The 23665-nt window shown below is 41.8% G+C and overlaps 1 protein-coding gene across 1 annotated transcript in view; it reads left to right on the top strand.

Annotated features, from left to right (window-relative positions):
* Positions 1-6204: 6204 nt before the first annotated feature.
* Snx2 (sorting nexin 2) overlaps positions 6205-23665 on the top strand; it is a 41881-nt gene continuing 24420 nt past the window's right edge. The window contains exons 1-3 of the mRNA XM_057788686.1: positions 6205-6364; positions 17968-18085; positions 23386-23549. Coding sequence (XP_057644669.1) covers positions 6257-6364; positions 17968-18085; positions 23386-23549 — 390 coding nt within the window. The 5' untranslated portion in view covers positions 6205-6256. The remainder of the gene's footprint in view (positions 6365-17967; positions 18086-23385; positions 23550-23665) is intronic.

The following is a 23665-nucleotide window of genomic DNA, read 5'->3' as shown; positions in this document are numbered from 1 at the left end:
GCAGTCACTGAGAGTTTACATGCTGAGACAGAGAGAGCTAACTGGGAATAACATGGGCTTCTGAAACCTAAAAGCTCACCCCCAATGACATATTGGCTCTAACAACACCACAACTCCTATTTCTCTCCACATGGTTTCATCACTTGGGTGACTGTTGAATGAGGAGCAGCGGGCTGCTTCCCGTAGCTTTACCCAGGATAATTACATGGAAACTGTATTCTTTTAAACACTGCTTGGCCCATTAGTTTTAGCCTCTTACTGGCTAACCCTCACATCTTGCTTTAACCCATTTCTAATAATGTGTGTAGCCCTCAAGGTAGCTTACCAAGGAAGATCTTAACCTGCGTCTGTGTCGGATGGGAGAATCATGGCGACTGCCTGACTCGGCTTCTTTCTCCCAGCATTCTGTTCTGTTTACTCCGCCTACCTAATTTTCTGTCCTATCAAAGGGCCAAGGCAGTTTCTTTATTTAACCAATGAAATCAACACAAAACAGAAGACTCTTCCCCATCACGTGACCAAGCATTCAAATCTATGAACTCAAGGTGGCCATTCTCATTCCAACTACCCACAAGGTACAACCTCAAGCCAGCATGGTGGTTGCAAGCCTGTAAGCCCAGCACTTGGGAGACAGAGGTGGCACAGACAGTCACAGTCCTATGCTGTCACCTGTAGCCTGAGGAGTTCTTTTAAACTTTAGGAAGACCTCGATTCAAGTGAAGTTAAGTCTTCGCTTTTCCACAGAAAATAATTTTAGAATGAGCCAGTTTGAAGCAGAATTGGAGTTTATTAAAGGAATATGTGTGTGTGTATACAGGATCTTTTATCTTTCTTTCTTTTTTTTTGTGACAAGGTTTCTCTGTGTAGCTTTGGAGCCTGTCCTAGCACTCACTCTGTAGACCAGGCTGGCCTTAAACTCACAGGGATTTGCCTGCCTTTGCCTCTCGAGTACTGGGATTAAAAGTATGTGCCACATGCCCGGCTATACAGGATTTTTAATTCCTTTAATTATATGTTATATAAAGGAATTCCATATATATGTATACAGAGTCTTTAATTCCTTTAACATATATGTTATGCATTATATATACATATAATATAATATAATATAATATAATATAATATATATTTATACAGGGTCTCATTCTATAGCCCAGAGCTCTTGGGCACAACAGTTAATGGAAAGACATATTCAAGAACATGGGTGTTGGCTTCTCACACTGAGAGCTGTGAGAAAATGTCTTTACTACAGTAGCTCTATTCATTGTTTGTGGTGGCCCCTGAAGCTCTGACTGGAAGACTGGAGAAATGAGATCATTCGGGTGGGGTTCCTATCCACTGCCTAGAATTCAGTAGGTAAGGTCCTAGGTCCCAAGAACCTAGATCCAGAGAAGATGTTTTTACTGTAAACAAAGGTTTTATCTTGTTATGAGAAACCAGAAGGTCATGTGCCATCATACCTGGCTTATTTGCTTTTTTATCCATCCCCTTTCTGTCATAAAATCAACTTCTGCTCAGTCTACAAGTGTTTTATGGAATGGAATGTAGCCTGACTTTGGAACTGAAAAGAAAGCCAACTAGGACTTTCAAGGTGGTGTATTACAAACAAGTTTCAGGCCAGCGGAGACTACACAGGAGACCATTATCTCAAAATAGTAACCCCAAAGGCTGGGATGTAGCTTGGTTTGTAGAGTGGTTAGCATGTTAGAAGAGGTCCAAGATCTAGTCCCAGAACTGTATAACCTAAGCGTTAAGGAGATGGAAGCAGGGGGATCAGAAATTCAAGATTACCTTCAACCGCCTACAGTCAGTTTGAGTCCTACTGGACTACAAGGAGAATTACAAAAGTAAAAAACAACCAACAAACAAACAAATAACACAAATAAAATACCAAACTGGAGAGAGAGTCAGTCATGCCTTACAGCCTATCTTGAACCTTCCCCAACCAAACAGCTAAATTACTAACATATAGCAGCCCCAAGGTAGGATGAAGCAGTAGGATCGGCTTCTTCACTATTCTGCTAAACTCAGAAACCCTGTCCCCTCTAAACTCAGAGATGCCCCCTAAAGTCTATGCAGGTAAGGGGCTTCCTTTGTCTTGCAGGGTTTGTTTAGTTTTGTTTTATGTGACAGGTTCTCTCTATAGAGTCCTGGCTGTCCTGGAGCTCACTGTGTAGACTAGGCTGGCCAGGAACTCACAGAGATTGTCCTACCTCTGCCTCCCAAGTGCCCAGATTGGGATTAAGAGCATTGGACACAACATGCAGTTGGTTGTTGTATCATCTATCACCCTAAACACTCCCCTCGTCCTGAGTGGCCATTATGACTAGGATACTTCACCAAAAATCCATCTCACTGCATCTCTTTGTTGAACCCGAAAATAATCTGTATTATTATTTTTTTCTTTTTCGAGACAGGGTTTCTCTGTGGCTTTGGAGCCTATCCTGGAACTAGTTCTTGTAGACCAGGCTGGTCTCGAACTCACAGAGATCCGCCTGCCTCTGCCTCCCAAGTGCTGGGATTAAAGGCGTGCGCCACCACCGCCTGGCATAATCTTTATTATATAAAAACATTTACATCCTAAATTTTTATTACTTTCTTTTTCCAGTGGAGTTGGGGGAGCAACGTGCTATGGTGCATGTGTGGAGATCAGAGGACAACTTGTGGGGAGTCCATTCTTTCCATCTGCCATGTGAGTCCCAGGGGAGCCAAGTCAGGTCATCAAGGTGGCATTTGTTGAGTGGCATGTGCCTTTACTGACTGTACCATCTCAAATCCCTCTTGGCCCTCCCCTCTCCACCTTACCATGTAGCCCAAAACCAGAGGTTCTCAAGTTTCAGCCTCTTGGGTGCTGGGATTACAGGCATGTGCCACTGTGCCCAATTTGCGTTTGTTTGATTATATGGTTTCTATTTTCATTTTTCTTAAATCTCCTGTAGTCTTCAGACTAGAAAAATGGCTCAGTGGTTAAGAGCTCATGGTGCTCTTGCAGAGGACCTGGGTTTTAGTTTCAGTTCTGAAATCAGGCAACATTTCATTCCATAAGACAGACTAGGTGTTAGTCTGACTAGAAGTGGGTTTTGTGATAGAAAAGGGCTGAATGAAAAAAGAAATAAGCCAGGTACATGTTTAATCCAACACTCTGGAGGCTGAAGCAAGAAAACTGCCAGTTCAGATCAGCCTCAAAATACAAGGGCAGGTAGGAAGACAATCAAAAACAAAACAGAAAAGAAGAAAAAGCAGAGGAGAAGGAAGGAGAAATCAAACAAGAAAGGAGGTAGAAGCAGGAAGCTCACAAGAGTTAAAGACCGAGCTCCTAAAGACACAGAAGAAAGAGAGGGAGGGTAGGCTTGTTTCCTGGTTTCCTTCCTTGGATCTGAGTTCATTGTCTAACAATCCTGAAGAACAACAGTAACAGAAGAGGAAGCAAGCGGAGTGTGGAGAAGAAATCTCCTGCCTCCAGGCAGAGCCTGGAAGTCAGTACCACTCTGGACTACAGGTTCTTTTGTGTCTTGAATGGGCCAGTTTGATCCAGCAAGGAGTGGGGATGAACCCTAGCAGCTATTTTGAATGTATGGGGCGGAGGGATTCTGGCTGGTCGAGAACCAGGAGGAAGAAACTGAACTCAGGAAAAAACAGCCAAAAAAAATGCCCTACAGAAAAAGTTTGTTGGGCCAGGCGGTGGTGGCGCATGCCTTTAATCCCAGCACTTGGGAGGTAGAGGCAGGCGGATCTCTGTGAGTTCGAGACCAGCCTGGTCTACAAGAGCTAGTTCCAGGACAGGCTCCAAAACCACAGAGAAACCCTGTCTCGAAAAAAAAAAAAAAAAAACCAAAAAACAACCAAAAAAAAAAGAAAAAAGAAAAAAGAAAGGTTTGTTGGTGGGAAGAACCAGGAAGTGGGAAGGAAAAGAAGGATGTCTGGGGGTTAGCTGACATCTTGCTGAGTCAAGGCCTTGGTGGATTTTAGCTCCAGAGCTCACTGCTTGTGCAGATTTCATTGTAAAACTTCGGGGGTTCTTAGAAGTGCTAGGATATGTATGTGTTTTTGCTTTCCTTGGACCTGTAACCCTGGCTAGCTGCCTAAGAAGTGGGGTTATTTTATTCCCGTTAGAAGACCCCCATAAGCAAATCGTTTCGAGGTTGACGCTGATGTAGAAAACTCAGGGGTTCGTTAATGTTGCTTATTTCAGTTTACACTTTTTCTGGTGTGTCAGCATTGAGGCAGAGAGAGAGTGCGTGTTTGGGAATGGGACTATTATCTTACCACCCTTTAAACACCCGATCAAATGGTTTGGCTTTAGTTTAGGACAAGTGGATGCAAATGACTCCACCTTTGATTTTGTTTGATTTGTTTGTTGTTGTGTTGGAGATAATGTTACAAAATTGCTTTGAGCCGGGCGGTGGTGGCGCACGCCTTTGATCCCAGCACTCGGGAGGCAGAGGCAGGCGGATCTCTGTGAGTTCGAGACCAGCCTGGTCTACAAGAGCTAGTTCCAGGACAGGCTCCAAAACCACAGAGAAACCCTGTCTCGAAAAACCAAAACAAAGCCGGGCGGTGGTGGCGCACGCCTTTAATCCCAGCACTCGGGAGGCAGAGGCAGGTGGATCTCTGTGAGTTCGAGACCAGCCTGGTCTACAAGAGCTAGTTCCAGGATAGGCTCCAAAACCACAGAGAAACCCTGTCTCAAAAAACCAAAAAAAAAAAAAAAAAAGAAAGAAAAACCAAAACAAAAAACAAAAACAAAACAAAACAAAAAATTGCTTTGAGCGGACTAGGTTGACCTAGGGAATGACAGTTTGAAAGGGTCAGGATTGTGGAACTGTTGGAGTAGGTGTGGCCGTGCTGGAGGCAGTTTATCACTAGGGGTGAAGTTTAAGGTTTCAGGAGCCTAAGCCAGGTCTGGAGGCTTTGTCTGGATAAAGGATACTCAGTTACTATGAGCCTATGGGGGCTTTTTCATTTAAGCCAGCACAGGACATGAGCCAGAGAGAGTAAGCCCCATTGCTGGCGATCAAACTAAGAAGCTTAAGCATGCTACACTCTCAAACTCCAACCTTTCTGATTTTACTTCAAAACATGTTAGATACAGTGGTACACACCAGTACTCAAAGGTAGAGACAGGCAGATCCCTACGGGTTCAAATCCAACCTGGTCTACATAGAGAGTTCCAGGTCAGCCAGAGCTTCATAGTGAGACCCTGTGCGGAAAAGGAAAAAAATAGGAAAAAAAATATTGTGTGGCTTTCTTGGCATATTGACACATGGCATAAAGCCTGAGCTTCACATCGACATAGCTTACAATTATAAAAGAAAAAAAGCAAACTTTCCCTGAAAACTGGAATAAAACATTGTATAATTAATGAAATTGCAGCAAAGTGCCAATAACAAATCATTCGTGATTTCTCTCTCTCTTTTTGTTTTCTGCATTGTGAGATAGGATCTACAGTTGTCCAGGCTGACCTTGACCTCCTTCAACTTCTGACCCTCCAACTTCTGACCCTCCAGCTTCAACCTTCCAAGTATTACACTTAGAGACACACGTCCATCACACCCAGTTTTATACTGTGCGGTGCTGGCGATCACACCAGGGCTTTGTACATGCTAGGCAAGAACTCTACTAATGAAGCGACGAGCCCACCCTAGGATCCATATTCTAGGGTTGCACTAATAGGTAGCTACCAGCCATACGAATCTATTTAGATATAAGTAAACTGAAATAAAAAAAAACACAGTTTCTCACACCAGCCCCATTTCAAGTGCCTTGAAGTCCCCTGCAAACGGTACAGGAAGAGAACACTCTCTTTGTGTCAGACGTTTCTTATGGACCGCTCTGGCAATACTTGAGTGTGTTTCTTTATCCACTACCCTATTCGTACCCTGAATCTGTGCATAATCCAAACTCAGAGGCTGAGGTCTAAACTCTTCTACTTCCTAGTCCTGTAGTGACAAGTGTAAGATTTCTGGACTTAAATCTGGTCAGCATGCAGGCAGTAACTAAGTAAGGATGCCAAGACCCAAACACGGAAGCAGGCGGAGCGGTGAAGGGGCGGGGCCAGCTTGTAGCTCTGGGGCTTGCTTGCGCGGGGGGCGGGGGGGAGGAGCGGTCAGCCCGGGGCGGGGCCTCGGGAGGCGAGGCTTCGAGGGGGCGGGCCGGGAGGCGGGCCAGCCAGCGGGTCGGCGCGCCAGCCCTGCCTTGCGTGCTCACGTGACAGGTCCGCGAGGCCCGGCTCTTGCAGTCGTCCTGGCCAGCGAAGATGGCGGCGGAGAGGGAACCTCCTCCGCTGGGGGACGTGAAGCCCACCGACTTTGAGGAGCTGGAGGACGGAGAGGACCTGTTCACCAGCACGGTCTCCACCCTGGAGGTGAGACGGCCCCGCCGAGGAGGCCGCGCCGCGCGTCTCGCCGCCTTTCCCCTGCCGCGACTTGTCCCCTCCCCACTCCCCGGTTTGGCCAGGCCAGGTCCGGTGACACCTGTGACGCCGGCCGCACCTCAGGTGCCTGTCAAGGGGGCTGGGTTGGCCCGGGCGGCCAGGCCTCCGGACTGCAGCCTGCGGGCCTGGGGTGCGATTTCATCCTCCCGGGCCCGGGACCCGCGGACGGAACGCCGTGCTTGCGGGCTCTCGGGCCTTGCGGGTCATTCGCGCCTCTTCCTGCACGCAGGAGGAAGGCTTGGACCCGCTTCCCGGGCACCTCATCCCCTCTGGGGTTTCAGCAGCCCCGGGGAAGAGGGGCTTGTTTCTCTGCCCCGGAGGGTGTGCCCTGCAAGGGGACCGTGAAGTCCTGGAACTGAACGCTGCCTGGCTGAGGGTCCCCGGGGAGGTCAGGGTGCGCTTTTCACTGTCCTTCATGGACTACCAGTTTTCTTGGAGGTAGGAGCCTGTTTGGTTTTGTTTTTTAAATAGGTAAATGCATTGGAGTTAGTAGACTTATGTTGAGGCAAGATCTCTTGCAGCCCAGGCTGGACCCGAACTTACCATGTAGGTGAGGATGGCTTTGAACCTCTGATCTTCCTGCCTCTCCTCTTTCCTAGTGCTCAGATTAGCTGACATGAGCCACCACTTGGTTTTAGACATTTTAGGGGCTATCATGCTGGGAAAACACAAAGTCTAAGGAGGGTATAGTCCAGGAAACTTTTTTTTTTAATTACTAGGGGAGAAATAGAAACAGATCTCGACTCTTTTTTTCCTCTTTTTCCGCATGGTCAGCGATCTCTGTAGCTGAGTGTTCCTGTTTTTGTCAAAGGAAACACCATGAGTTGAACTGTGTTGGCCCGCCAACTTTCTCTAGTCACATTTGAATTGCTTTACATTGGATGAGCGCACATACGCCGGAAATCCTAATTTTAAGCATGTAAGCACTTTTCTCAGAAGATTGTTTACCTCAGATAGTTTTTTAATTACATGTATTTATTGTGGATGTGTGTGTGTGTGCCGGCGCTTGCGTATGAAACTCAGAGGACAACTTTTGGGAGTTGGCTCGCTCTATACACTGTTGTCAGCAGCTTTACCAGCCGAGCATCTCACTTCTCACCCGCCCCTACTTTCTTACAGAGTTCTCTGCTCTAAGTTTTGTGCGCCTGTTCCGTTCTGCACCAAATCAACTGGAACTGACTGTAAAACACCCTTATCTGAATTTCATTGACCTGAAACTGAAAACTTAGGGGACTGCTCTCCACTGAGTACATTCTACTCATTTTGTCTGTAGTGGTGAGGCCAAACCCCACCTTCCCACAGAGTATAAATTCCTTGGATGGTACCTTGGTTGTCCATGTGTTCTTTTTTTTTTTTTTGGTTTTTCGAGACAGGGTTTCTCTGTAGCTTTGGAGCCTTTCCTGGAACTAGCTCTGTAGACCAGGCTGGTCTCGAACTCACAGAGATCCGCCTGCCTCTGCCTCCCAAGTGCTGGGATTAAAGGCATGCGCCACCACCGCCCGGCCTGTCCATGTGTTCTAAACAAAATCTTGAGTATTTGTATCTTATTGAAACTAATGCTGGTGTACATGTCAAAACCACTATCTTCTAAAATTATTTTGCAGAATATATTTTTCTGGACAGGTAGAGTTAGTCTCCTGGTATACTTTGGTCTGTTTTATTTTTGTGTAATGTGTGTTGAAAATGTCTGCAGAGCCCTAAAACCTGCATTGTCTTTTCTAGATGCAATACACAGAGTAAGAAGAACTATAGTTTGTATCTCCAAATATGATGTTTGGTTCTTTTTTTAAAAAAAATCTGCAGAGTTTTATTATGAATGTTCTTATTTTGGTTACCACATTGTGAAAGTTATAAATAAAGTTAATTGGTTGTTTACCTAAACCCTTAGCTCATAAGAAAATGGGTGACTGTAAGATTTTTAGATATGTTTTAAAAATGTTCATTTTTTTTCCCCCTCATCCAAATGTTCAGGAACTGTCTGTGAGGGAGGGATCCCATGCCACTGCTCCACTTCTGTTTTACATAGTGCGTCTCACACTCGGGGGCAAAAGAATCCACAGCATTCGTGCACAGATGCCTACACCTGACTGGAATGCCATATGTTTAACAAACGCTTTTCTTTTGAAATCGGAACTCTCTTTGTAGCCTAGACTGGCATGGAACTCCCCTTGGCCGAGCCTGAGTGCTAGAATTACACGCATGTACCGCTGCTCCTGGCTGTAGAGTGGTATTTTTCCTGTACTTCGGTTGAACCTGCTGAATGACATTCCCAGCCCAGATCAGGGTCTTCGATATTCAATTGTTTCAGGGGATTTGTATGTAACATGATTCTGTAGGACACTGGAGAGGCCTGACACTGGAGAGGCCTGTCGTTTGTTTGTTTTGAGACAGGCTCTCACGGTGTAGCTCTGGCTGATCTGGAACTCAATCTGTAGACCAGGCTGACTTCAGACTGATAGGGAGCCTCTTGCCTCTGCCTCCTGAGTGCTGGGATTAAAGGTATGCACCACCATGCCTGGCCCATCAGCCCATTTATTGACTGGGATATTTGATATCTTTTTAGTTTTTTGTATGTTCTGGATATTAACTAGTATGTAAAGATTTTTTCCTGATTCTGTAGCCTGTCTTTTTACTTCGTTGTTTCCTTTGCGGTGCAAGAACTTTTTAATTTTCTGAAATCCCTCTTGTAAGTTGTTAGCGTTGTTTCCTGACTTAGTCGTGTCCTTTCCAGAAAGTCCTTGTACCAGTGCTTCCCATTTTTCCTTAACAGTTTCAGGGTTTCAGGTCTCATATTAGGGTCTTTAATGCAGTCAGAGTTGGGTTTTGTTCAAGGTGAGTAATAGAGATTCACTTTCGTTCTTTTACATGTAGATAGCCAATTTTCCTAGTCTGGTTTGTTGAAAAGGGTGTCTTTTCAGTGGTCTATATCTTTGTCAAAAATCTGGTGACTGGGACCTGGTGAGATGGTTTATTGTGTAAAGATACTTGCCATCCAGCCTGATGACCACAATTCAGTTCCCAAGGAGGAATCAACTTCCTACACATTGTCCTTTGACCTCCACAGTGGCATGCATATGCCCCTCATCTCCTCAATAAATGTAAATTTTGAAAAAATTAATCATGTGGCTGTAGCTGCATGGATTTATAGTTGGATCCTCTTTTTTTATTCCATCTACATGCTTGTTTTGTATTAGTACCATGTTTTGTAGTATAACTTGAAATCAGATATGATTGCAACATTGATCTTTGCTTTCCAGTTTGTTGATGCTTCCATATGAATCTCATTGTTTTTTATATTTCTGTGAAGAATGTTAATGGAGTTTTGTTAGGGATTGCATTGAGTCTGTAGATTGCGTTTTGAAAGATAGATCTTCATAAATAGTAATTCTGTTGATCTGTGAGCGAGGGAAGTCCACATTTGTTTCTTCACATGTTTTAATTTTTTTGTAGAGGTCTTTTCCTTCTTTGGTTAGGTTTGTTCCAAGATATCTTCATATTTACTTACTTATTTTTTAGAGAATTTTGATGGAATTGTTTTCCTGATTTTTTTGCTTAGCATGCTTATTATTGGTAAATAGGAAAATGACTGATTTTTGCCTGTCAATTTATCCTGGCTTATTACTGGAAGTGTTTCTCAGATCCAGAAAGTGGAGTCTTTTAGGGTCTGTTATATAAAAGCGAATTGTTTACAAATGAAGATAATTTGACTTCTTTCCTATTTGTATTCCTTTTATTTCTTGACTTACTGTTCTAGATAAGACTTCAAGCACTGTATTGAATGGAAACTTAAGTGAATATTCTTGTTCCTGATTTTAGTAGAAATGCTTTGAGTTTGTCTCCATTTATCATGATGTTGGCTATAGGCTTATTGTATGTAGTTTTTATTTTGTTGGGATATGTTCCTTTCATTCTTAGTCTCTCTGAGAATTTTATCATGGAGTATTTTGTCAAAAGCCTTTTCTGCATCTGTTGAGATAATGATGTGGTTTCTTTCCTTGAATCTATTCTTTTTTTTGGGGGGGGGGGTTCGAGACAGGGTTTCTCTGTGGTTTTGGAGCCTGTCCTGGAACTAGCTCTTGTAGACCAGGCTGGTCTCGAACTCACAGAGATCCGCCTGCCTCTGCCTCCCGAGTGCTGGGATTAAAGGCGTGCGCCACCACCGCCCGGCCCTTGAATCTATTCTTGTGATATGTAACATTTATTCATTTGTATGTTGAACCATCCATGCATCTCTTAAATGAAGTTAACTTGATCATGATGAATTACTTCTTTTGAGGAAAAAAAAATGGTGTGTGTGCATTCCTGAGTATATGTATGTACACAGTGTGCATGCAGAAGCCCAAGGAGGCCAGAAGAGGATGTTGAGTCTCCTGGAACTGGAGTTACAGACAGTTGTGAGCCATCATGTGGGTGCTGGGAATTGAACTTGGTTCTTCTGAAAGAGCAGTAAGTACTCTAACCACTGAGTCAGCTCTCCAGCATGAATTATTCCCCGCCCTCTTTTTTTTTTGTTGTTGTTTTTGTTTTTTTGTTTTTCGAGACAGGGTTTCTCTGTGGTTTTGGAGCCTGTCCTGGAACTAGCTCTTGTAGACCAGGCTGGTCTCGAACTCACAGAGATTCACCTGCCTCTGCCTCCCGAGTGCTGGGATTAAAGGCGTGCGCCATCACTGCCCGGCTTTCCCTGCCCTCTTTTAAGCTTATTTATTTTTTATGTATGAGGGTTTTGCTTTTGTGGTGGTGGTGGCTGCGTTCATGTATGTATACTATGTGCGTGGCTCATGCACTCAGAAGTTAGAAGAAGGCATCTGGAGAAACTGGAGTTACAGGTAGTTGTAGGCCACCGTGTGGTTCCTAGTGGAACTGGGTTCCTCTGCAAGAACAAATGTTATAACCTCTGTTTGAACCATCTCTCCAGTCGCTGAATTACTTTTTTGATGTGATCCTGAATTTGGTTTGCAATTTTATTGACAATTTTTGTGTCTGTGTTCATCAGGGAAATTTGTCTGTAGTTTTCTTTTTGTTGTTGTTGTCTGGTTATGCCACCAACACACCACTGGAGTCATGAGAAGAATATGGGAGTCTTCTTTCCTTTTCTTTTTTATGGACTACTTTGTGAATGATCGTTGTTGATTCTTCTTAAAATTAAGAATTTAATTTTAGTTGGTTGAATGCATCTGGGGCTGGGTTTCTTTTAGCTGGAAGATTTTTATTGCTTTCTAAATCTTGCTTGTTATACATCTGGTTACATCATTATCTCTTAGTTTTACTTCAGTAGGTCAGATGCATCTAGAAATTTTTTTTTTTTTTTCCTTTTTTGGTTTTTCGAGACAGGGTTTCTCTGTGGCTTTGGAGCCTGTCCTGGAACTAGCTCTTGTAGACCAGGCTGGTCTCGAACTCACAGAGATCCGCCTGCCTCTGCCTCCCGAGTGCTGGGATTAAAGGCGTGCGCCACCATCGCCCGGCTTTAGAAATTTTTTTACTCTTGATTTTCAGATTTAGTGGAATATAAGTATTTTAATTTAAAAGGAATTTATTTTTATTATTTTTATGTATATCTGTGTTAATGAGTGAATGTTGTATGTATATGGGTTCCTGTGGAGATCAGGAGAGAACATGAGATCTCTTGGATCTAGAGTAAGTCACTTTACATCGATTCTGGAATGGAACCTGGGTCCTCAGGAAGGGCAGCTAGTACTCTTATCTGCTGAGCTATCACTTTAACCCTTGAAATATACATTCTTGCCAGGTGATGGTGGCACACGCCGCCTTTAATCCCAGCAGGTGGATCTCTGAGATCAAGGCCAGCCTGGTCTGCTGAGTGGGTGCTAGGACAGGCTCCAAAGCTACAGAGAAACGCTGTCTCGAAAAACAAAACCAAAAAAGAAAAAAGTAGCGGAAAGAAATATATATTTTAATGCATATCCTTATGATTTTATGGCTAATTCCTCTCCACTGTATTGGGGTTTGGGATATGTGCATATGTGGCAGTCAGGGCACATTTGGGGAGTTGATTCTTTCATTTATGTAGGTTCTGGGAAACTTGGCTTGTTGGGTTTGGCTGAGAGCCCCTTAGCTGTTGAGTCATCTCACCAGCCCAGATTTTTTGACTTAACTTTCTTTCTTTTTTATTACTTTTTTTCTATAGGGTTTCTTTATGTAGCCCTGACTGTCCTGGAAATCGATCTGTTGACCAGGCTGACCTCAAACTTGAGATCTGCCTGCCTTCTGAGTGCTAGGATTTAAGGCATGCACCACCGATTTTTGACTTTTCATTGGTTTCTCTTGTAATGTCTACCTTTTCATCTCTAATCTTATTAATTTTATTTCTCTTGTTTTTTTAGTTTAGCTAAATGTTTGTTCCTATTAATTATCATTTCAAAGAATCAACTCTTCATTGATTTTTCAAAAATTTCTATGTCTTTTATTTCCTGATTTTTTTTTTTTCAATATGCTGACTTTGGGTTTTCCTTTTCTTGTTTTTCCAGAGTACTGACGTTATGTGAGAGCCCTCTGATTTTTAAAAAATAGGCACTGGTAGTTAGGAACTTTCTTCTTGGGGCTGTGTTCATTTTATCCCCTAAGTTTTTGACAGATTCTCTGCATTTTCATTCAATTCTCAGATGTTAAAAATTTCCTTCTTGATTTCTTCAGGGACCCATTTATCCTTCAGTTGGGTGTTTTTTAATTCCCATGAGTTTATGTATTTTCTATAGTTTATCTTGCTAATAATTTCTGCTTCATTACATTGTGGCCACATTGGAAACAACAAAAACTGTTAATAGTTTTCCTGATTCTAATAGTATCTATCTTAGAGCAAGTTCCATGGGCTACTGAGAAGAATATGTATTTTAAAAAATATATTTATTTATTTGGTTTTTCGAGACAGAGTTTCTCTATGTAGCTGGCTGTTTTAAAACTCACTCTGTAGACCAGACCAGGCTGGCCTGAACTCACAGAGATCCGCCTGCCTCTGCCTCAGCTTCCTAGTTCTGGAACTAAAAGCATGTACCCCCCCCCCTCCAGGCTTTAAATTTAGTGTGTGTGTGTGGGGGGGGGGGTGTATGCAGTTGCACGAGTGGAGAGGAGTAAGGGAACAACTTTGGAATTGGTTCTCCCCTTCTGTATTTTGTTTGTTTGTTATTTGTTTTAGTGGGATGACTGGAACTAGCTCTTGTAGACCAGGCTGGTCTCGAACTCACAGAGATCCGCCTGCCTCTGCCTCCCGAGTGCTGGGATTAAAGGCGTGCGCCACCACCACCTGGCTTGGGATGACCTTTCTTATTGGTGAGAGTAGGGTATTAAAATCACCATTGTGTTGAGGTTAATTAATTTGTTCTTATATCTATCTAGTAGTATTTGTTGTAATTGGTGGCATCCATGTTCTGTGCACACGTTTAAATCGTAGTCTTGGATTGCTCCCTCATCAGTATGAAGTGATTTTTCTCTTTTGGGTTGAAATCTGTCTTGTCAGATGTTAGCAGAATGACTCACATATTTACTTCCTGTTTTTCTTTCCGTGGAATGTGTTTTTCCCATCCTTTTACTGTAATCTTTCATTTGTCTTTGATGTAAAAGCACATTTTTGGGAGGTAGCAAATAGATGGATCCTGTTTTGTTGATTTTTTTTTAATTTCTTTATTTTTATATTTTGTATATGGGTATTTTACCTGAATGTTTGTCTTTGCACCATATCCAAGCTTGTAGTCCACAGAGGCTAGTAGAAGTCTTTGGATCTCCTGGAAGTAGAGTTAAGGTGGTTGTGAACTACTTGATGTGGGTGCTAGGAACTGAACCCAGTTCTCTGCAAGAGCAGGAAGTGCTCTTAACTGTCGCGTCATCTCTCTAAAGCCTTGATCTTTAAGTTAAAAAAAAAATTGTGCCTGTGTTTGCCACAGACTTTGAGAACTGAATGGGTCAGTTGGACACTGGTCACAGTCATTTTCACCGACTTCTTTTACAAAGATTGTTACCTGGCTTAATAAATTATTTTATAGCAATTGTATTTTGAAGGAATAGACATTATTGTGTGATGTTCTGTTGGGGCTTCTAATCTTCTTATCACTTGGAAGTTTTTTTTTTTTATTTTTGTTTACAGTGTGTGTGTGTGTATCTTATCGGAGTTGGTTGTTTCTATCATGTGGGTTCTAAGGATCAAATTCAGGTCATCAGCATCCTGCCCACTGAACCATCCTGCTAGTCTTCTTCGTTTTGAGAAGGTTCTCACTTACATAGCCCAGGCTGACCATAGACTTTGAGCAGTTCTTCCTGCTGTAGCCTCTCAAGTACTGGCGTTGCAAGCATGAACCATCATGCTTCACTTTTCTGAACAGCATTAAGGTACAACTTATATGCCATATTGTTCATTTGTGCATTTCAGTGGTTCCTGGTCTAGTGAGACATATGTATCTATTACCATAGTCAATTTTAGAATATTTTCATTATTTCAGAAAGATAGCTTGTACCCTTCAGATGTTGTCCCGCCATTTTCCCATCCTCTAACTTTAAGATAGCAACTAATCTATCTCTATAGATTTCCCTGTTCTGGAGTTTGAATGATAGAACCATATATGTGTGTGTGTGTGTGTGTGTGTGTTTAAACTTTTTTTTCCTGCTCAGCATGGGGATGTTGGTGATGTTATCATGGTGCATTGTCTACAGGAATAACCGTGTAAATAAATAAGTAGGGTTTTGCCTTATAGACCAAAGTGACCTTAAGCTTGTGATCCTGTGGCTTTAGTCTCATCTCAGTGCTACAGTCTCAGAAGTTTGTCACTATGCCTGGCTTCCACTTTCATGTTGATACTTTCACTGTTATGCTCAGTATCTGTGGAATGCAGTCACAACGACTAGGCTTTGGTTTATTTCTCTCTCTCCTTTTTTTTTTTTTGAGACAAGGTTTCTCTGCATAACAGCTCCAGTTGTCCTGGAACTTGCTCCAGGCTGGCCTCAAACTCACTGTTGCCTCTGTCTCCTAAGTGCTTTGGTTAAAGGTGTGTATCATGCCCCAGAGGCTTTGGTTTTCTTTTAATTCTTGTGTGTGTGTGTGTGTGTGTGTGTGAGTGCGTGTGTCTTACTGTGTAGTCTTGGCTACCCTGAAACTAGTAATCCTCCTACCTCAACTTTCCAGTGTCCAGATGGTGTGAGTACCCTACCATACATGACTGATTTTCTTTTTCTTTATTTAGTTTTAAATTTAAAAAAACATTGCTTTTGTAATTGTATGCTTATGTGGGTGCCCACAGAGGCCAGAAGTAGGTGTTGGATTCCCTGAAGATTGAGTTTTTAGGCTGTTGTAAGCTGCCCTATGTGGATGATGCTGGGGACTGAATGTGAGTCCTCTCTCTGCTAGAACAGCAAAAACTTTTTTTTTTTTAAATTTTTTTAAAATTTTATTTTATTAAAAATTTCTGCCTCCTCCCTGCCTCCCTTTTCCCTCCCCCTCCCCCCACACCCCACTCCCCTCCCCCTCTCTCTCCAGTCCAAAGAGCAGTCAGGGTTCCCTGCCCTGTGGGCAGTCCAAGGTCCTCCCCTTCCTCCAGGTCTAGGAAGGTGAACATCCAAACTGTTTAGGCTCCCACAAAGCCAGTACATGCAGTAGGATCAAAACCCAGTGCCATTGTCCTTGGCTTCTCAGCAGCCCTCATTGTCCACCATATTCAGAGAGTCTGGTTTTATCCCATACTTTTTCAGTCCCAGTCCAGCTGGCCTTGGTGAGCTCCCAATAGATCAGCCCCACCGTCTCAGTGGGTGGGTGCCCCCCTCACGGTCTTGACTTTCTTCCTCCCTCCTCCTTCTTTTTTTTTTTTTTGTTTTTCGAGACAGGATTTCTCTGTGGTTTTGGAGCCCATACTGGAACTAGCTCTTGTAGACCAGGCTGGTCTCGAACTCACAGAGATCTGCCTGCCTCTGCCTCCCGAGTGCTGGGATTAAAGGCCTGCGCCACCATCACCCGGCTTTCTCCCTCCTTCTGTTCCTCATTTGGACCTTGGGAGCTCAGTCCATTGCTCCAATGTGGGTCTCTGTCTCTATTTCCATCCATCGCCAGATGAAGGTTCTATGGTGATATGCAAGATAGTATGACTATAGGATCAGGCCATTTCAGGCTCTCTCTCCTCAGTTACCCAAGGAGCTAGTTGGGGACATCTCTCTGGACTCCTGGGAACCCCTCTAGAGTCAAGGCTCTTGCCAACCCTAAAATGGCTCCCTTAATTAAGATATATACTTCCCTGCTCCCATATCCATCCTTCCATTATCCCAACCATCCCATTCCCCCAAGCTCTCCCCATCCTCCCCTTCTCACTTGTTTCTCCCCATCTCCCCTTTCCCCCATCCCACCCCACCCCCCAGTTCCCAATTTTTGCCCAGCAATCTTGTCTACTTCCAATATCCAGGAGGATAACTATATGTTTTTCTTTGGGTTCACCTTCTTATTTAGTTTTTCTAGGATCACGAATTATAGGCTCAATGTCCTATATTTATGGCTAAAAACCAGTTTATGAGTGAGTACATCCCATGTTCATCTTTTTGGGTCTGGGTTACCTCACTCAGGATAGTATTTTCTATTTCCATCCATTTGCATGCAAAATTCAAGATATCATTGTTTTTTACCGCTGAGTAGTACTCTTATATGTATATATTCCACACTTTCTTCATCCATTCTTCCATGGAAGGGCATCTAGGTTGTTTCCAGGTTCTGGCTATTACAGATAATGCTGCTATGAACATAGTTGAACAAATGGAAAGCAGTGTGGCGGTTTCTCAGGAAATTTGGGATCAACCTACCCCAGGACCCAGCAATACCACTCTTGGGAATATACCCAAGAGATGCCCTATCATACTACAAAAGTATTTGTTCAGCAAAAACTCTTAACCACTGAGCCATCTTTCCAGCTTCCTTGTTTCTGTTCCAGGATGTGATCTCATGCAGCTCAGGTTGACCCAGACTTTCTTTGTAGTCCCAGGTGGTTTGAACTACTAATCTCCCTCCTACTGCCTCCATAAAATACTGAGGATTCCAGATGTACCACCCTGCCCAGAAGATGAATGATATCAAAAGATGATTAGAGGAATTGGGTGTGGTTCTGTAGCAGAGTTTTTGCCAGGCATGTGTACAGGCTTCTAGGTTCAATCTCAGTCACCACAAAAACAAAAAGGTCATCCTACGGAAAGTTTACTAACCAAATAAGAAGTAACTGTTGAGCTAAGGGCACACACATTAAAGTGTATTTTGAACCTTAGAGAAGAAAATATAAGTAGCTCTTCTTTTCCTCTCTAATCAAGAGATTGCTGGGCTTTTGTTTGTGCCCCCCACACAGGGTTTCTTTGCGTCTTTGTATAACAGTTCTGGCTGTGTTAGAACTAGCTTTGTAGACCTGGCTGGCCTCTAACTCACAGAGATCTGCCTGCCTCTGCCTCCTGAGTGCTAGGATTAGGCATCCACCACCACCGCCCGGCCTGTATTTCTTTAGTTTATGAGATACAGTGAAAAGCAAAGAAGCATTTCAATCCATTGTCTCCTGTTGTTCTTTTAACAGTCAAGTCCATCATCTCCCGAACCAGCCAGTCTTCCTGCAGAAGATATTAGTGCAAACTCCAATGGCTCCAAACCTGTAGAAGTCATGCTAGACGATGACAGAGAAGATCTTTTCGCAGGTAGTTGTCATATCTTGATATTTTTTAATGTCGATATAATAATATTAATAATAGCCAATTATGATATTATATGTTATTAGAATACTCTCTAAGGCAACTGAAATTCTTTGTCTTAATGGGAACTCTTCTTGTAACACCCTAAAAAGTGAATCTGAGCATGGCTGATGCCTATAATCTTAGCATTTGGGACACTGAGGCCTGAGGATTGTTGAGTTCAAGGTCAGCCTGGCTTATAGGGTATATCACCTGTATAACCAACCAATAACAAAACAAAACTTAGCAGGATAGAGACTGTCTAGTAGGGTCACTCTGTAAGAAACACACAGACCGTTATGAGAAGCAAAACTGCCCATTATTTGTAAGCATTTGAAAATAGGGTACATGGTATTGACCATACCCTTGGGAGGTAGCAGTGACTTGTTTTGGTTGCTGTTGTTACTTACAAATGTCACAAAGCAAAATCAAAGTATGGGTTTAAGAATCACTCTATGGGCCGGGCTGTGGTGGCGCACGCCTTTAATCCCAGCACTTGGGAGGCAGAGGTAGGCGGATCTCTGTGAGTTCGAGACCAGCCTGGTCTACAAGAGCTAGTTCCAGGACAGGCTCCAAAGCCACAGAGAAACCCTGTCTCGAAAAACCAAAAAAAGAAAAAAAAAAAAAAAGAATCACTCTATGGGGGCTAGAGCGATGCCTCAGCAGCTCTTCCAGAGGGACCCAGGTTTGATTCCTAGCACCCACATATTGGCTCATAGCCATCTGTTAACTCCAGTTCTAGGAGATTTGATGCCTTCTGGCTTCTGTTGGCACCAGGCATACATGTGGTACATAGAAATATCTGCAGGCAAAACACCCATCACATAAGAAAGCATCACTGTGTGTTACAATTTGTTGTTAGGTAAGTTGATGGTTGAGTTTGTTTTGGATATAAAAGGATAGAATTTGGTGTAGTTCATTATAATGTAAAAAATGCTTGACTCTTAAACAATTACAATTATACCTTAAAGTTAAGACTTAAGTTAATATTTAATATTGAAAAACAAAAATTTTAATTTTAATATTGACACAAAATTAAAATACTAAATATTTTTGTATTTAGCAACATAATTTAAATAATTGGCTTTTATTGAATTATTAATATTCTCAACTTCTGTAGTGGTCCATATTCAGATCATTCTGTGCTCCTTGTTATAATTATGCCTGAAGGTACAATTCTTTATTACAAAAGTTCATGTAAGCCGGGCGGTGGTGGTGCACGCCTTTAATCCCAGCACTTGGGAGGCAGAGGCAGGCGGATCTCTGTGAGTTCGAGACCAGCCTGGTCTACAAGAGCTAGTTCCAGGACAGGCTCCAAAACCACAGAGAAACCCTGTCTCGAAAAACCAAAAAAAAAAAAAAAAAAAAGCAAAAGTTCATGTAATTTCCATTTTGATAGCCTGACAAAGAGTGTTGAGAGTGTGAGGCCAGCCTCGACTCAATAATGAATAACAAGTAGGGATATCAAGACTCTGCCCAAGAAAGGAAGAAAGAACAATAGTATATTATCAGTATTTGTTTAAAGACTAAAGAATTTGGCATTGGTGAGAAGGAATCAGTGGGTAAAGTTCTTCCTGTACAACACTATTTTTGAGTTTGATCCAATGAACCCTCAGGAAATGGAGGGAACTGACTCCTGATAATTGTCCTCTGACTTCTACAGTGTAGTCTGTGGCACGTATTTCTGCACAGCCATACATACACCATACATACTTACTCTCGCAACAAAGTTTAAATGAAATTATTTTTAATCTTTACAATTTAACTCAGCTGTGTTTTATAATGACATCTTTAGGTGATCAAGACATTTTGTAAAAATTATACTCTGTTGGTTCATATTTATAATGTATTTAAGCAGATCTATGTCTTTTCCTATAGAAGAATATGATGCTAGGGACTTGTAAATGCAGTATATACTATCAATCAGGATGATGAAACTTGTTGTCTAGTAGTAGTAACACATTTTCAGTGCATAGAGTACAGATCTGGCTAAAGCAAAGTAGCCATTGTGACTTTATAAGCCAAAAAGAAACCAGATTATGTTGGTGTGTATCTGTTGTGTTTTAAATAACTTACATAGTTTATGGGTCATTCATAACAGCACTATACTGGGAAAAAGTTAACTATGACATGTTGTTACTTCTTTATAAGATGTTCACCAGATGGGTTCAACTATCTAACCCTTCTGCATTTGGTACATTGTAAAGAATGCCTGGATTTTGATAAAATCAATGTGTGTTCACCCTTAAGTTATAGCTATATATTCCTTAACCTTTAGATCTGTTTGGAACTAAGCCTTCTGTATCTTCAGTTGTTTACTTAAGTTAAAAGAAGTCATATCAGCCATTTAAAGTCTGATATAGTCATACGTACCTCCGATTTCAGCACTTAGGGGGTAGCAACTGTAGGATCAGATGCGCCTCAGTAACATGAATTGGAGGATTCATGAGACCATGTATTTTTTAACGTTTTTTTTTTTTTTTTTTTTTTTTTTCGAGACAGAGTTTCTCTGTGGCTTTGGAGCCTGTCCTGGAATTAGCTCTTGTAGACCAGGCTGGTCTCGAATTCACAGAGATCCGTCTGCCTCTGCCTCTCGAGTGCTGGGATTAAAGGCGTGCACCACCATCGCCTGGCTGAGACCATGTATTTTTTGTTGTTGTTTTTCACTGTATAGCCTTGCTTGCCATGAACCTAGATAGCTCTGCCTGTCTCTGCCTCCCAAGTCATGCGCCACCCCTGCCAGCCCAGACCATGTCTTAAAAACCAAACAGCAAAAAAAATTTAAGGCAGAACATCTATTGATTTCTTCTCTTTCCATATTAGTTGCTTAGATCATGCCTTACTTAAAGTCCTTTGTTGTTGAAGCAGCTACTAGTACAAGCACCTAAAACTTCGCATCAATGTAGTAAAATGTCATTGAGAAATTCTGAATGGCTTTAACAAGTGCTTTTCAACCTTCCTAATGCCGTGACCCTTTAGTACAGTTTCTTATGCTGTGGTGACCCCTAACCAACCATAAAATTATTCTGTTGCTACTTCATAACTGTAATTTTGCTGCTGTTATGAATCATAATGTAAAATGGGAGGTCGCAACCCACAAGTTGAGAACTGCCGTGTTTAAACGATGTCAGTGGGTTCTGTTGTTAGTTTGTTATTGCTTGTGTGTTGTTGCTGGAGCAGTTCTTCCTCGGGGTTCACGGGGCTTGGCGGGCTCTGCTGCTGCTTATGTTCATGTTGATGCTTTGACCCTTAATAAACTTCTCACTCCTTGGTTTCTTTGAAAATTTATTTTTATATGTGTGAGTGTTTGTTTTTTTTTTTTTTCCATTTGTTTATGTGCTGCAGCAACTGCATGCAGTGCCTGTAGAAGCACTAGATTTCCTGGAACTGGAGTTGTGGATGGTTATGTATTGTAGATGAGCTGCCATGTCGGTTCTGGAAACCCGAACAGTCAGCGATCCTAACTGCTGAGGCATCCCTCCAGCCTATACCTAGTTTTGATATACTACTTTTGACTTCCACACATTGTTGGCTGTTTTTTGTTTTTGAGACAAGGTCTCAGTATGTAGATCAAGCCTCAAACTCATAGGGATGTACCTGTTTCTGCCTCAAGTGCTGGGATTAAAGGCAAACACCACCATGTCAAGCATATTGTTAACTATTTTCTCTTTCAAATTATTCTTACTGTATTTACTTATTTATTAATTCATTTGTGTGTATATGTGTGTGTGTTTGTGTGTGTATACGTGTACATACCACAGCACGTGCATGGAGGTCAGAGGATACTTGTAGAAGTTAGCTCTCTTCCTACCATGTGGGTCCCAGGAATCAAACTTGTGTCAGGCTTGGTGGAGAGCACCTTTACCCAGTGAACCATTCTCTGGTCCTGTTTTTATTTCTTAAAAAATGTAATAAATACTAGCAGTCTACAAAGGCTGAAGTGGTATCTAAACTTTTAGTGTATGCTGTCAGAGGCATATGTAGTCTGTTGTATCTGCAGTTTATATTTTCCCCTTTGGAAGGTTTTTAGTTATTAGTCATCTTTCTTTTAATACAAAAACATGAAGAGATCCATAACTTGTCAACATTAAATAGCCAATCCAAATAATTGATAGCATGTCCAGCTGTGTAATTTCAAGCCGACTGCTTCCAATGGGTCACTGACCACAATTACTGCTTTACCCAAACTACAAGAATCCAGAAACTGTAGACTGAAAACCATTGGTCTGATCCCTTATTTGCCTATAATTTCATCTTCTTGATATCAATTCTATAACCCAAAGGACTGTTTTGTCTTAGACTCACTGATTAAAAGCCACTGTCCTGGCCTTTTTTTTTCTTAAACTTATGCTGTTATTTCATTTGCATGGATTTTTTCCAACTTCTTCCTGTTACTATTTAAACTATCTCAAATCAGAGTCAGAGACTATTTCTGATTTTCTTCACTCTGAAGTATTGACTCCTGTGTCTACTCAAATTATAGTGTTTATCCTACCATTCATATAGTAATTGAATGTCTTATAACATTCTTTGTTATTCTTTTAAGTCTTTTATTATTATTTAACATTCCACATGTCTTGTTTTCTCAACTAGATTATAAACTCCCTGAGGGCAGGTATGATTTTTTTTTTTCATTTCTTTGTGTTTCTTCATTGCTTTTAGCACAGTATTACATAGTCTGTAGACTTCAGTTTATTGTTGTGGTTTGACTTTAAATATATTTAATTTTAGATATTTCAAGTGAATGAGCATTTAAAATTAAAACCTAAACACCTCTTTGGTTTGTGTCATATTTGTATATCTAACTAATACTCAGTAATCTTTGGCAATTAATTGCTTTAGATTACTAACTTGGTAGGTTTTTCCATAACAGAATTTTAAGTCCAAAGGTAGTCTTCTTCCATAAAATTTGTTTTCATATGTATGCAATAATCATTAGCCTGAATAAAATAATAGAAAGGTAAGTTACTACATGTAAGATGTATTACAATCCAAACACAAATGAATGTGGAAATGAAAGATGAGATTGTGTTTCTCCTAGTAAAGATAATTAAGCTGACTTAATACAGTTCTTCACAAAATCAACATAGTTCCTGATTATTGTAAAGTTTTCATAAACAACTAAATAATTAGTTGCATAAAGTCCCTTGTAGTGATAACTTAAAAATCATGGTACTTTTGAGACTTATTTGTAGGTATGTTTTTCATATTTCTTGAACTGCTATATGCTGTAATTTCTTTGATTAACTTGTTTAATTTATGTCTAGAAGCCACAGAAGAAGTTTCTTTGGACAGTCCAGAAAGAGAGCCCATCCTCTCCTCCGAGCCTTCTCCTGCAGTCACCCCTGTCACGCCTACTGCACTCATTGCTCCTAGAATCGAATCCAAGAGCATTTCTGCTCCAGTGATCTTTGATAGATCCAGGGAAGAGGTATGGAGAGATGTTTATAATTCTAGGTTAATATGGAAAGAATACATGTATATTTCTTACGCAGTACTTCTCTCCTGTTAATTTATTCTTAATCGAAGCCTTTCAGACATTTTAGA

Source organism: Chionomys nivalis, chromosome 14, assembly GCF_950005125.1.
Source record: "Chionomys nivalis chromosome 14, mChiNiv1.1, whole genome shotgun sequence".
In the NCBI taxonomy this organism is placed as follows: domain Eukaryota; kingdom Metazoa; phylum Chordata; class Mammalia; order Rodentia; family Cricetidae; genus Chionomys; species Chionomys nivalis.
Note: the sequence above shows the minus strand (reverse complement) of the source record. Positions and strands in the feature narration are given on the sequence as shown.